The sequence below is a fragment of the Watersipora subatra genome, chromosome 8 (assembly GCF_963576615.1).
Source record: "Watersipora subatra chromosome 8, tzWatSuba1.1, whole genome shotgun sequence".
Taxonomy (NCBI): domain Eukaryota; kingdom Metazoa; phylum Bryozoa; class Gymnolaemata; order Cheilostomatida; family Watersiporidae; genus Watersipora; species Watersipora subatra.
In genome coordinates, this window is record NC_088715.1 from 11,425,797 (window position 1) to 11,441,100 (window position 15,304).

At 33.9% G+C, this 15,304-nt stretch overlaps 1 protein-coding gene across 1 annotated transcript; it reads right to left on the reverse strand.

Annotated features, from left to right (window-relative positions):
• Positions 1-12,603: 12,603 nt before the first annotated feature.
• LOC137402027 (uncharacterized) lies at positions 12,604-14,782 on the reverse strand. The gene is made up of 2 exons (XM_068088494.1): positions 14,383-14,782; positions 12,604-12,819 (listed from the first exon to the last, which is right to left on the reverse strand). The coding sequence occupies exons 1-2, from the start codon at positions 14,708-14,710 to the stop codon at positions 12,668-12,670; spliced, it is 480 nt and encodes a 159-aa protein (XP_067944595.1). The 5' UTR covers positions 14,711-14,782; the 3' UTR covers positions 12,604-12,667.
• Between the last annotated feature and the right edge of the window lie 522 nt (positions 14,783-15,304).

Here is a 15,304-nt window from a genome sequence, read left to right on the forward strand (position 1 = left end):
TTTAGTCCATATGGCGGTTGTCTAGCAATATAGTTAAACTGGCACTCTTGATAAGTAAATAATAGCATGTAATGGTACTCTCTGACTAGTTATTTTGGTAGTAGCAGCTCTGTCATCGTCACTGTCTTAGGTAGATGGTAAAGGTGATTCTCTCGCTACTACATGGCTGGTAAGGAAGTTATCATCAGAACTCTCCTCGTGGCTTACTAATGTAAAGTTCTGCGGGTTGGCCAATGATTTGTGCTCATAAAAGCGTTTTTGTTCCTTTTTTTTAAACATATATTCTCCTCGTTAGCAGCTGCGATCACTTGTACCTTAATTTCCAGATTTCCCTGAATGATTGGGGATCTTCTAAGAAAGACATATACTACCCTTGTAATCATTGTGCTTCCTTGTATGATGAAATATCTCTTTCTCACACTAAAACAAATAATGAAGTGGTGGGGATGGAAAAAATAAATATTGCGTTTTAGCGAAGAACCAAAGTAAAATTCAACTAATTTAGTAAATGTGAAAAACTCATTACTTACCACAAATTGTTGGTTCATCAAAGGCCTTCAAATCTATGAACATTCGTGAAAACCTCTGAACGAAGCAAAAAATGTATCGCTTAGCACGATCGACCCGTACGTGTAGTTGTAAGCTAAATAGAAAACGAAACACGCAATGTGCATATGCGTTGGGTTAACTCTATTGCTAGACGTAATATATTTAACTCTTCATGGAGAGTGACAGTTTTCAGCCGCGAATAAATTAGTCCGCGAATATGCATGAAATGGCAATTTTTGCGAAATATAACTCCGCGGATAAATTTATCCTGTAGGGTACAATACACTCATCATTTTGGTCACAGCAAAACCTAACATTATTCATTAGTCACTAGGAATGGAAATATCGTATCGAATATCGGTATTGTTGATATTTATTGCATATCGTATCGATATGCAAAAAACCCATTACGCTCAGCTATAGTATACAGCAAAGTGAGAGCTGCTTTTCTTAGGATCAAAAATAAGGAGAATTGTCGAGATACGACACATACCGAGTTTGATGTTGTTGCAGTAGAATAATTTTTCTTATTATATGAGCTGAAACTATTTGAGTGGCTTTGATGGATGTTTTAATGGAAACTTTTGCTGAAAGGAAACTCTTTTAGTTTTTGAAAATTGTTTCATAAATAATAATGTTAAAAATAATGCAATACATAGTCTTACACACTATCATACACAATATCAGTCACATAATTATGAATGAAAAGTGAATTGAAGCAAAATAATAAATACATCTTTGCCCTGTTGCCAGAACTTGTCTAGCTCTTTGGGGACGAATCGCGTGAAAGCCCGTCAAACGGGCAATGTCTCAGAGGCCGAATCACGTGAAAGCCCGTTAGAAATCAGTCCACGATAGACCTTTTTTAAAATATTTTCTTTTTTAAGAAAATAGCGTTTAAAAATAAAATTAACTATTTCATCAATTTCAGTAGGTTTTGTAGTAATGTTTTGAGACTGAAAAGTAATCCCTAATACGCATGTGCAAGAAGAACATGTTGCAAAAAATTGCTCTTCCTTTTTGGAAAGCTAGTCAACATGGACGGGCGTGATTGCTCCAGCTCAGCCAAAAAAGTACGTTTAGATGAAGACATCAACTGGTTCGAAAGTGAGGAAGAGGATATCAGGTCAGAAGAAAGTGGGGAAGACGATGCATGTGAAATAGAAGATCAACAGAGTGAATCTGATAGCGAAAATGAGAGTGAAACCGACGGCGATGAAACAGGGAGTATTTACGGCTTTCAAAAAGGAGCCGACTTAAAACCCAAAGATTTGCATTTTGATGAAAACTTGGCAGGAGTAAAATGTCGAATTCCTGGACAGATAAGTATTATTGATTATTTAAAACTTTTTTATCACATCGGCCATCATGAATGTAATAGTTAACGAAACAAATAGATATGGCCTTCAAAAACATCGCGATGCCTGGGAGCCTGTCGATGACAAAGATATTTGGCGAGTTTTTGGTTTAGTTGTGCTCATGGGTATTGTCAAAAAGCCTACTCTAAAATCTTACTGGTCTACCCGTCCCCATTTATCTACGTCAATATTTGGGAAAATAATTTCAAGAGACAGGTTTTTAACGATTTTAAACGGTTTACATTTCACTGACAACTCGGAAAACCCTGCTGGCAATAAATTGTTCAAGCTAGGCAATGTGTTATCCATGATATGTGAGCGGTTATCTTCTGTTTTACTGCCAGGTAAATTTATATCTTTAGATGAAAGCTTGCTGGCTTGGAAAGGACGGCTTAGCTTCAAACAGTATATTCCATCTAAAAGATCCAGATTTGGAATTAAGATATTTGCTCTCTGCGATGCTGTCTCTGGCTACGTGCACAAGCTGTCTGTGTACATAGGTGATGAGCGAGAGCAAGCTTAAGGTACCGGCAGAGGAGTCACCCACAATATAGTAATGAAATTAATGAATGGTTTGCTGAATACAGGTCGTTGCTTATATATGGACAATTATTATAATTCGCCAGAGTTAGCTGCTGAACTTATAAAAAATAACACTCATGTTTGCGGAACTTTGCGTCCAAACAGAAAAGGTGTTCCTAAAGATTTAAAATTATGTAATGGAAAAACTATTAAAAAAGGTGAAACAACGAGTTTTTCTAATGGTGATTGTATGATTGGCTGTTGGAGAGATAAAAAATGTATTTGTGTAATTTCAACTATGCATAAAAACTTGGAAGTCGTAGATACAGGCAAAGTAAATTATAAAGGGGGTAAAATTTGCAAACCAGCTGCTATTTTGGATTACAACAAATACATGGGGGGAGTTGACAAATCAGATCAAAACTTGCATTATTATAACGCTGCGCGTAAAACCATGAAATGGTACAAAAAATTATTTTTTCACTTATTAGATATTTGTGTGTATAATGCAGTCATAGTTTATAGAGTACATAGCGGCTGTAAAATAACTGACCTAGAGTTTCAAAATAAATTAATTGAACAGATATTTGAATACACTGGATCTTGCCGCAAATACACTAGTTCCTGCGCTTCAACTTCTTCCCCTCATCGACTAGTGCTAAATAGTCCAGGGAAAAATAGAAAACCAAAATATAGAGTTTGTAAGTGCTGCTCAAGGCGAAATGATGACGGCACCCGTAAACGAAGCGAAACTAAATTTAGATGCCTAGCATGTGGAGTATCTTTGTGCGAGTCATGTTTTATTCCTTACCATGCTAGATAAATTTCTTTACAAATTGTAATTTATTTAGTTTTGGCAACTGTTTCATTGCTTTGTATTTTTAGCTTTTGTACATACATTTGCTGAAATGTCATCTAGTCTATTGTATTTGTTCTGCATTGCATTGATATGTTGTATTTGTTCTGCATTGCATTGATATGTTGTATTTGTTGTCCATTGCTCTTTTCAGGGCAGCCAACTAATCAAAAGAGTTCAGTTCACATATTCTGCAATGTAGCAGATTGATTTCTCCATGATTTGCTGTGTCTGTTCATAATAAATGTTGCTTCTTGTCTGTTGCTGCTTCACCAAATGTGTGAATACATGCCCACCACTCCATTCTTCTTGTACACAAACAGTTAATCTTTGCTGCAGCGCATATGAGTCTGTGCAATGAGTTGATATGCAAAATTGATACATATATAGCTTCAAGAAATACATAATAATAATTTGAATGCAAAAAATCATAACTGCAAACATATAGATATCAAGATGCTAAGTTTTCACAAGCTGTCTGGAGGAAACAATCTCAGTCTGTAGAAAAATATCTCAGCTTTCAAATGCATATTCATTTGCAGCTTTATGCCAAATTGCACAAGAGTTATAGCAAGGTTTGAGCTGCCTTGTCGGGCGACTGTTGCAGGGTTATCGGCATGGCGTCATGAGCATTTTGAAGGTCTTCACCCGCAATGCACCGAAGCTCCTAATTCTACTTTTTATGCACTTAAACAATTTTTTTTTTGCAAACTCTTGCAAACATATGACACTGTGCAGATGCTTATTATAAATCATTTTCACAGAGTTATTGCTTTTAAAAATGTATTTGTTATCGATATTTTATGGAAAAAGAAGTGAAAACTTGGACAAATTAATAATTTGTCAAAAATAATCACAGACTATTTCTAGGAAATTATTGGCTGCCTGTTGAGAAATTTCTAAGCTGTCCAATGCATATTAATTTATAGCTCTATGTCAATTTGCATGCAAGTTATTGCGATTTTTAGGCGGCCATGTCAGGCCTTCAATTTTTGCTTGTCTTATAGGTCGCGCACTGAGAATTTCGAGGGGCGCTCCCGTAATGTATCGGAGCTCATAACTTTACTTTCAAAGCCCTTAGACGACCAATTTTTTTGCAAACTGTTGTGAACCTATGAATCCTTGCAAGTAGTATTTGTACAACATTCTTGATTATTCGTATCATTTTGGAAAATGCAATGGAAGTTGGCACATGAAAATAAAAAACTCATCTCTTCAACAAATTGACACGTTTGCTGGAAAGCATTTGCAAGCTAATTGCATGCAAAAACAATGAGCTTGTAGAATAATTTCTCAGCTTTCTCATACATGTTGATTTATGCCACTACCGCAGTTGTGATGTAAGTTACTGCAGTTTTTATGCAGTCATGTCGAAGGGTCAAATCGCCCTAGTAATTGCCCCCGTCCGCTGGTACTTTCCAAGCCGTAAGCCGACCGTCGCTAAAGGGCTAATAGATTTATTTATGAAGTGTAATCAGAGATATATTGGGGAGTAATTTTGCATATCTGGACTCAAATCCAACAGACCAAATATTAAAAACTACTCGAAAAATGTTATGCTTCCGGATACTGAGTGAAAACAGGGGAGTCTGCACCACAAACCACCAACCAGGTGCAGGAAGGGCTTTATTAAGCCTTTGCTAGACAGGTTTATTTACAGAGTAGAAATGGTGAGTAAATTGATTTAAAAGAAATAGATAGGAATAGTCAATGTAAATATGAGCAAGAAACCGGGAGCCTCGAGGCTATGTACATTATTTCGGGCAAATCTGGACATATATTTTTTTTCTGAGCGTTTTTACAGCGATAACGTTGTATCAATTTTAATCTTGGAGCATCGTAGCAGTAAGACCACCCCAAACATTAAAAACCATTTCAAATGATAATTTATTGGTTAAACTTTCTGATGGAATTAACTAAAATCCATTGGTGCAAGTACATCTTCAAGTCTTTTGTAAATTTGCCTGGGAGTTGTCTTACCAGGGAGTGTGATGTGACAAACGGATAGTTGATTTAAAAGCTGCATACTAATGAAGTTTCTATAATCATTTGATTTATATTTCTAAACAAAATGATTCTCAAAAAAGTCTCATATTCAGTCACTCTGTTGATAATTTAGCAATATTACAATACTGGTACACATGATAACAATCGGCTTTGAATCTAATAAAAACTTGCAATGAGACAAGCTTGAGACTAACTGACATGCTGTTTGGAGCAAATTACTTTAACTATAGTTGAGCTAATTAGTTGAATCTTAGCCAGTGTTCCTGGAAATGCGTAACGATTCTAAGATTTGTGCCTGCAGCACTCCCTACTTTGAAAGAGTAGTTAAATAGGAGGAGTGCTCCTACTTAACTACTCTTTAGTTAAGTAGGAGCACTCCTGCTGAGTTAACTACTCTAATTAAGTAAGTTAACTACTATAGTTAAGTAGGAGGTAGGTGCCTGCGGCACCTACCTCCTACTTAACTATAGTTGAGATAATTAATTGATCCCTAGCCAGTGTTCTCTGACATGCATAATAATTCTAAGATTTATGCCTGCGTCACTCCCTCCTTTTAGGATAGTAGGAATGGAATTCAATCAAAACTATCTACTATTTACTGCATGTGGCACTACTGGTCCTTAGAAGGGATATTATGATTGTAATTTAATCAGTTCTGCACCTACTTGTTACAACATCGTTGATTTAGTGAACTCTTTAGAACCAAATGGTTTATATATAGAAAATATAGATTAATAGGTAGAAAAAAAGTGGGGAATTTTCTTAGTCTGTGTTAACTGTCTTATTTGAATAGGAAAAAGCCAAAGGAGATGATGAAGCCATTTCCTTAATACGCCAATGAGGAAATGAACAAGCTTTGATTTATAAAGCTTGTTGAAGCAAGGTCGGTTGACATGTTAGGCAGGTGATTTAGGCTGCTAGAAATAAGAGTTAATACACTGACATCCTTTAAAAATTTTTAAGAAAGAGCTGAACCTTCTAAAAATAATGTATAAGTTACATTCTATTTCTATTTTCCATTATATTTATATGTCTTTGAATTCTCTTGAATTAAGGTGTCTTAAAGCTGACCAGGCTTTCAATAGGTCACTTTGAAGGTCGTTGAATTTTATATTATCTTAATGTTGTTTATACATTAAGTAAACAGACAGTCTGATCGTTCTTTGAAGAGCCACTTTAAGTACTTTGTTGAGTTTTAAAAGACCAACAAAAAGCATTTATGTAAGCTACTGTTATATTACGCTTTACCTATTTGTTATTTTAAAAAAATATTCACATATATTTCGTGAATAAAAATGTAGAATCAGCAAAACACTTATTCTTATATTTATTTTAATGTAAGTGTATAATTAACATAACACTACTGCTGACCTAATAAATTATACCTAACATAAAACAAGTTGCAAAGAGAATACTTAGAGAGCAGTTACATGTAAGTAAAAGCCATAGGATCCCAGGCTATTGATAGTAGTTGAATTACCGTGTAAAATACAGAAGGCGTAATCGTTAAATTGGTTCTATTTACTCTCTGTGATCTAATTTTAGATTTAAAGCAAGAATAATAGCATAAGAAATAGCAATAGTAATATATTTTGTGTTGCTAACGATGAGATGCTTGTTTCAAGGTGGACCAGTCAGATTTAAAAATAATGTCGCATCTGGGTCAGATGACAGCTAGTTTGTCAGTGATAACATTTATTACGACTGAAATAAAAACGATTGCTGATGATTGGCTAAAGAATAGACTGTATATTTATAATTCCCGGACCGTTCCACATACACCTCTTTATACCATTAAAATTTGCTACTTGCTAAATATGGAGCATTTTAACCGCAAGAAAGTTTTGTCAATTTTAATCTTAAAACTTACTTGCAGTCAGATCAGTTAAAATATCAAAAACTATTGCAAATAATAAAACAATACCTGTACCTACTGATAAATCTATTAAATATTTATGCAAGCATATATTTTTCTTGTTTTAAATCGCTAGCTTTATAAGTGAAATGAAAGGTTTTTTTGCAGAAGTTGTCATTTCATGGGTTCAATAGGAGGCAACTTCTATTAGGCACAACTTTACATTGTGTGAGTATTTACAAGTATAAGATGTGATAAACATCATCTGTATATATAAGTAAACATATCTAGTGAGAGAGTATGAACGCAGACTATACACATACTGTACACATTTGATCTTTAGTTAGTTAGCTCTTTTTCACCTTTTCCTATTAGGGATCACCACTGCATATTGTCTCAATCTTAGTATAGAATATATTATCATGATATATGGTACAGAAACTTGTGGTTGGGTACCCTTCCTAACACCACCAATCGTTAATGTATGACTTAAAATGCTGACCTACTGATCATATGTCAGCTGTTGCTTTGTTAGTTCACTATGTTATCCATGTTAATAGTACCTGTGTTAACCATGGAATCACTCTCATGCTGCAATTACTTTTTAACTCCTACTTTGTGGTAGTAACTCAGCTAGGATACCTGATCAGAAATTTCATCACTATTAAAAGTATTAATATACCACAATATTAGCTGCTTTTAACAGCTCGATGATTTATTCAGGTGATCAGAGAGAACCAAAAGTTTTGACCCACCAAATGTGTTTATGTTAGGATAACTCCACATTTCTGTTATATTAAGTTTGCACTGCAGATTGTGTTACTGGGTGTGCGTCTTGGTGGGTGAGTGTGAGGTGATTCACGTGGGTATGTGTATGCATGTGCGTGCAGGCATGAGCATGCGATTGTGAGTGCACATTTGCATGCACAGTTCCCAAATACAGGAGTACGTTGAATACATGTGCATACATATGTTTGAGTGTTCACACGTTCGTCCAATCAAGCACTTGAATGTGTGTATTTGTGTCTGTGTCTGTGTGTGTGCGTGCGTGTGTGCGTGCGTGTGTGCGTGAGCGTGTGTGTGAGCGTGTGTGATGAGTGTGTTCGTGTGTGTATTTAATGGTAGGTATGCACTATAGTATGCACCATGTAGTATGCACCCTATAGTATGCACTTTGTGCGTGTGTGCGTACACACACAAAGTGGGTTTTACCAAAGTATAGTTTCAAATCAAAAATTATTTATCTAGTGCATTTTTCAACAAAAGTAACATTGAAATATTAACATGATTTTTAAATTAATTGATGAATGAATAGAATACATAAACGCTATATTCTAGTAATTTATATACCTAATAAGTTAGACAGAGTGATTTTTAGCAGGTCTGAATATATTGTCATAGTACTAAAAATTATTGCATAGTTTATCTATGCAGTAATTGTGAGTACAATTATTTCATTAGATTTTAGCTTTGTGCTGACATTAACTACCATGGCCTGGTATAAAACTATTAAATAAAGAACAAATAGGATAATATGCTGTTAATGCTAATAGTTTACTTGGTTGTTATACTTCCATTTCACTTTTATTGGATACCTGTATGTTTCAACATGATTAACAACTTGTCTTTAACAGTTTTTCGTTGTTGTTGTTACACTCGACATAATTGTGTAATAGCGCGTTACTGCTACAATGCTATATAAAGGGGCCTTTTTAATAGTCTCCTTTAGCCGTATCGGATTGTTACTTTAGTAAATCAAAAAGAGGTTCAAATTTACAGTCTATTTGGGATAAAGTCAAATTTAAATAAGCTAATCAGCAAATGATCTTAAAGCTGATCATTTTATCAAAGGTCACTATAGAGGTCAGGAGAGTTAATGTCATCATATTGATTGCTGCTTTCTTTTAGGCTGTTGGCGACAGCCTTCAACTTTCAATGTTTCCAATTCTGACAGAAGCTACTATTTTGGACATATCCAGGACTAACAAGAGCATAGTGGTGGCTACTCTTAACCTGCATATACAAAACAGTGTGAGCTACATATCCTAGGATCAGAAATGAGGAGAAATATCCAGATACCATACATTAATAGTATGAGTTTACTGTAGTAGAGTAATTTTTCCTATTATAAGAGCTGAAACTATGTAAGTTGTTGGGATGGATGATTTTAATGAAAACCGTCGCTGAGATTAATCTATCTTGACTTTTAAAAATTATATAATAATTAATGATGCTTAAAATAATGCAAGACAATGTTTTGAAAATTATCATACAAAAAATCAGTCGCGTAACCATGAACAAAAAACGATTTGTAGAAAATATTAAATACATCCGCACCACCTGTTCTAAAACTTGCCTGATAGATTAGTTAATTAAGTGTAACCAGAGCTGTATTGCCAGGTATATCTTTTGTATGTCATATTCTCATATTCTCTCGACTCAATTCCATTGAACCAAATATTAGGAGCTACTCAAAAAAATGTATTTGCCACACTAATAAATTACAACATTACCGCATTAACCCTTTGTCAGACAAAGGGTTAATGTAAGTTAGCTCTTTATTTTCAGAGTGGATCCGGTGGGTCAATCTATTTTTAAAAAGTTGATAGCAATAGACAATGTGAATATGAGCAAGATTCAAACAGCCTCGTGGCTATGTATATTATTTCAGGTATGTCTGGGCATATTTATTTCTTCGAAGCATTTCTATCGACATAAAGTTTTGTTGATTTTAATCTTGAAACATCTAACATGAAACATCAAAAACCATTGTAAATGCTAGAACAATACCTTTACTTTCTGATAGAATCAACAAAAATTTGGTGCAAGTACATCTTTATAACTTTAGTAAATTCACCTGGGAGTTGTCTTACCACTATGAAGTGATCACCATATTGATTATTTAAAAGTAATTTACAAACAAGGTTTCTACATTCATTTGATCTATATTTCGAAATAAAATTATTCTTAAGTTTTATAAACAGTCAATCCTGTTGCTAAATTAGGGATGTTACAGTATTGGTACTCAAGATAATAATCTACTTGGAATCTCATAAAAACTTGCAAACAATGGCAAGCTTGAGACTAACTGACATGCTATTTGGAGAAAATTAGTTGAACTATAGTTGAGTTAATTAGTTGAACCTTAGCCAATGTTCTTTGACATTCGTAACGATTCTAAGGGTTATGCATGTGGCACTCCTCCTAATTTGAAGGTATTGTATGAATGGAGTTTAATTAACACCATCTACTATTTACAACATTGTTGAATTTAGTAAATTCGTTTGAACCAAGCTGTTTTATATAAATAGAAAACATAAAAAATTGCCAGAAAAACAAAAGAACGCTTAATTTTTTTCTTATCTTCCTCATCTGCTTTAATTATATTGACCAAAGCCCAAGGAGATGATGAAGTCATTTATTTGATTAGCCAATAATAAAATGAATAAGCTGGTTGATTGACATGTCAGGCAGGTGCTTTGGGCTGCTATAAATATTAGGTAATACACAGAAACCCTTAAGAAAATTTTAGGAATGAGCGGAACCTTCTATGCTGGTCACATATTGAACCTATTAATAATATATGGTGTCTCAGGAATAGTAAAACTTGCATCAAATAATTGAATGTAATATTTATAATTTAAGTCTCTTTTTATTCCAATTCATTTCAACTTCAATTTCGAATTGCTATTTTTACTGAGTCACATGAGTTGTTCCCAAATGTCTGTATGACTAAGTGTCTGCCAACATTTAAATCACCAAATGTTGTATTTAGCAGCAATAGAAGCCCCTTGATAAAAGCTCTAACTCTAACAATAGCATTTATAGGCTTTGGTTGTAATAACAGATGAGGTACTTAACTACTTAGTAACTCATTATAATGGGTAGATCTTATCAGCCTGTCAAGTTACTATGGTATGAGGTAGACAACCATTTTGAAGCTTATTGTAATAGGTAACTCTAATGATATAATAATTAATCATGATCCCGCATATTATGATGTCATAGTCTCCTTAAAGTCGCATCTGACTCCATAAGGTAATAATATATTTTAATAACATAAAATTGAAAAAGTTTAAAAATACATGTACCAAGTCATTGAAATTGTTGAGTTTGTAGCTATAGAATTTCCAAATATATCAACGTACTTTCTAACCGTAATATATATTTTACTTACTAACACTTTAAACCATTTTCGATTACCCAATTGATAAGATACTGTTGACGTTATGTAGCTTCATAATTTCTATAACATCTCTACATCATAAGGAGGATAAATCAAAAGTAGTGTGTCATGATCATGTGATTGAAAGAGCAAATTGGTGACACTCATAGTAACCAAACAAAATGTAATTTCAATTAGTTATAAATAACTTTTTTATTTAAATATTTTAGCGTAATATTTAAAAAACTGCAAAAAGGAACACTGAATTTATCACATAAAAATAGCTGATAGATTTTCATGGCAGTTTTATTTTATTTACAGAAGTCTTATTTTTGGCAGCAGTAAATATGTCTGAATGATAGTGGTAAACAGTTGTCTCCTTATTGTGCAAATTATAAATGTATCTGTAAAAGCCCAGCACATTATTCGGTAGATTATCAACTCTTGTTGGCTTTGTGGTTACATTACATACCATTTTCATGTCTATGTCTAGATGTCTATGACTGCACCCATGTCCATAAACGTTTTCACTAATTGCCTGTGTCTATGCTTACAAGTACTGCATAGATTATCAATTATTTTTTATCTTTTCGGTGAGATTACATACCATGTCTATGTCTATATATGTCCCTTTTATGACTGCATCCATATCTATGCACATGACTCATGTATATGCCTACAAAGAAGCTCACGAGACCACCCATGTCTCTATGGAAGTTTATGCCTTAGTTCCTGTTCATTTCCATATTCAAGCTCGTGGCTGTTACCAATGCCCATTCCCATGTCAGCGTTCATACCCATACCCTTTTCAACTCCTATGTTATAATAACTTTTATGTACCATGTATTATAATTTTACAACAAATATTATCTGTTAATATGCAACAACATTTAAGTAAAAAGGGGAGGTAATCACCATACAGAAATCTTATTCAAACCCATATTTGTAATGGAATATGTTTATCAGCCTCATTGTTAATGTATAATTTGATAATCACAAAAGTATATTAACTTCATGTAAAAATGTACATTAAAGGTTGGAACACAAATCTCATGCTTTATAAATAAATATCATGATGTAAAACCAAATAATTGGAATGTTTTTACCGCCTTAACAAGCGAAGGTGGTGGCAACAGAGCAGAAGGTAAAATTTAACTTCTGACAGCACCACATCTAAATAAGCTTAAATAAGTTTAAGATCATACAGTCAGCCATTTAGCGAAGAAAGTTGATAGAAGATAAAATATGATGATAATAATAATGATACTGTTAGTATAACTTCACTGTAGAGTATTTAGTCTTGATGAAACCTGATCATGAATATTGTTATATGATTATTAAAAAGGATGTGGTCCTTATTTCTCACTCAGTCTATAGAATAACAACTTGTGAGTCCAATACTGAGGTACTAGCAATGTGTTACCAGTAACACTCAGGCTACGGATAGGGTCCCTGAAGAGACTACTTGTATGAATGGCATCACCTCTCATTTCTGATACTTTTTCACCTGTAATAAAAGTATATGAATATCTTAGTTATTATTACTGTACAATCATCACACCCACACTTATTATATACTTGTATGAACAATTACTACACATAGAGTACCTGGCAACATTTTTATTAAAAAGCTAATACAAATCTAATTAAACATAACATTGTAAGTTATAACAAACAAGCTCATATTTTGCTATAATAAGATACGATAAGTTGCAGGTTCTACTTGTAAGAAGATCAACAAAAGTTTAGCCATGGCCACCATTTGGTCAGCAAAGATAAGCAAGGTGATACAATTTAATAAATCGACCAATTTGAGAAAATAGTGCTCATTGAAGAACTTCGTCTTGAGAAAGTAATCTAATCTTGCTAGAAAGTAGTCACAACGTCAGAAAGCAACAAACAGCTGCCAAATATTGGGTTTGGCTGAGTCACTTATTGTAGCTACATTCCTGCCACACTTTTTACATGTCTACTATTAATAGATGTTACTTCATAATTCATTTGTATAATTATTTGATTGCTTTCCCAGACTCTTTTGCATGTCAAAATTGCTATAAGATGATGTGCATACTCCCATTAGAATTTACTGTAAGTTCACTAATATATTCCACAATCAAGATTTTATTGATGACTACATCTGGTAATTATATATAAAAACAAAAGCCAGGAATCAAATAAACCTTTGGAAAATATGTAGAAAACCTAAATACATAAAAAGAATAAAACAATGAAATGCTGATAAATGAATGAGTTTTCATTATCAGTTGTCAGTTTCCATCCCTACAGATATGTTAAAGTTCTTATTAGGGTGTAAGTCAAGGCTTGACTAATTGACCTTCAAGCAACCAGCCTAAAGCTGGTACCAGAGCACTTGCCTGCTCTGCCCGAAAACGCATTTGATAACTTTCATTTGAACGGTTGCCAAGTTTACTGGAAGAAAATGGCTATATCTCTTGGTTTACTTGGATAAATGTGTATGTAACATAACCTGTCATTAAAGGACCAGGATGATGTACCAGTCATTACTAGACTCTGGCTGTTAATATTGTATTAAATATATGTTAATATAAGTATTAAATATAATAATAATAATAATGATGCCAGTGTTGTATACTCATCATTACAAGAACTTATTCTGACAGAACAACTTAATAACCACTTTGTATTGTCTTACTAGTTTAGTGAGTTTTTACTCAAATTAAATTATGATTAGGAAGGTACACAAATATACCTAACATATTGTACTGCTTTTGAACTGATTGTAGACAATAAAGTTCTCTCCATTTCTTCTATATTCGAAAACAACCAGAATAGATATCCCTGATCTTTTACTAAAGTTGACTATGACGACATATTCTAATTTAATTCAAAAAATCATATTGAATTGAATTTGAATCATTTGAATTGATGATGAATTTAATGATAACCATAACAGTCTTTTGAAAAAAAAGTTCAAATTTTAAAACAGTTTCTGACAAAAAACATTTTACTAAATTAAAAAAATGTCTCATAACCTAACAAGACACTCTCAAAAAATGTTACTAACCAGCATCTCATACATACAACTTACCTGTAGCATAGCTGAGTGTGTAGATTATATTGCTGTTGCATGCAGCTACCAGTATGTAGTCTCCATAGCACACCAGACCTTGTGGATGATGAGGATGGGTGAAAGTCCACATGACATTCCAAGTGTTGATGTTAAACCTGAAAACTTTATTTGTCTGCCAGTCAGCTATGATGACATCATCACCATGTCCAGCGCATATCGAGACCTGATTATTACTCAAAAGAGGGCAGCTGATGTTACGTAGAGTCTTACCAGTGAGAGAATAAATAGTTAGTCTCTTGTTAGGAGGATCAGCAACCACTACATTACCTGATGCTGCAGTCAGCATGCTACAGCAATCGCCGTGATAAGGGTGCTGCCAGGTTGTGATCACTTTCCCTGACAGATCATAGACACTTACTATGAGAGGATTACTAAAAGACAATATGTATAGTCTGTTCTCAGGGAGGTTGATGGACCCAACATGACCGGAAATAGAGATGAAGGAGTCATGCAGCTTGTAGTTGCTATCGATTCTACTGACTGTACCATTAATAAATCCTACATATGTAACTCCTTCATGCTGACATACTGATACAGGCTCTGATGGTAGTTCTAGAGATTGGAGTAGAGTTATAGACTTTGGAGGCTGGGATAAATGAAGTTGTAGTAGTGGAGGAACTACAGAGTGTTGGTTGCTGTTAACTACTATGTCATCAGCTGAAACAATCTTCAACTCAATCTCACGCTTTTCACCTGAAACATTAATAATATAATAACATAATGACGTGCTTACAAGGTGTAATAAAATATTTGTATTTTGGCAGCATAGTACAACATCATAGAAAAGAGTAAAGAAAGATTACCTAATTACTCATTTAATATAAATAATTAGGGCTCAATTACTCATTGGCTCAAATCATCTACGAGAGACATGAAAAAG

Coding starts and splice junctions, on each gene's coding strand:
- LOC137402027 (XM_068088494.1), bottom strand. CDS start 14,710: ATGCTGACTGCAGCATCAGGTAATGTAGTGGTTGCTGATCCTCCTAAC. Junction 12,820..14,382: donor CACACTCAGCTATGCTACAG/GTAAGTTGTATG, acceptor CTTTTATTACAG/GTGAAAAAGTATCAGAAATG.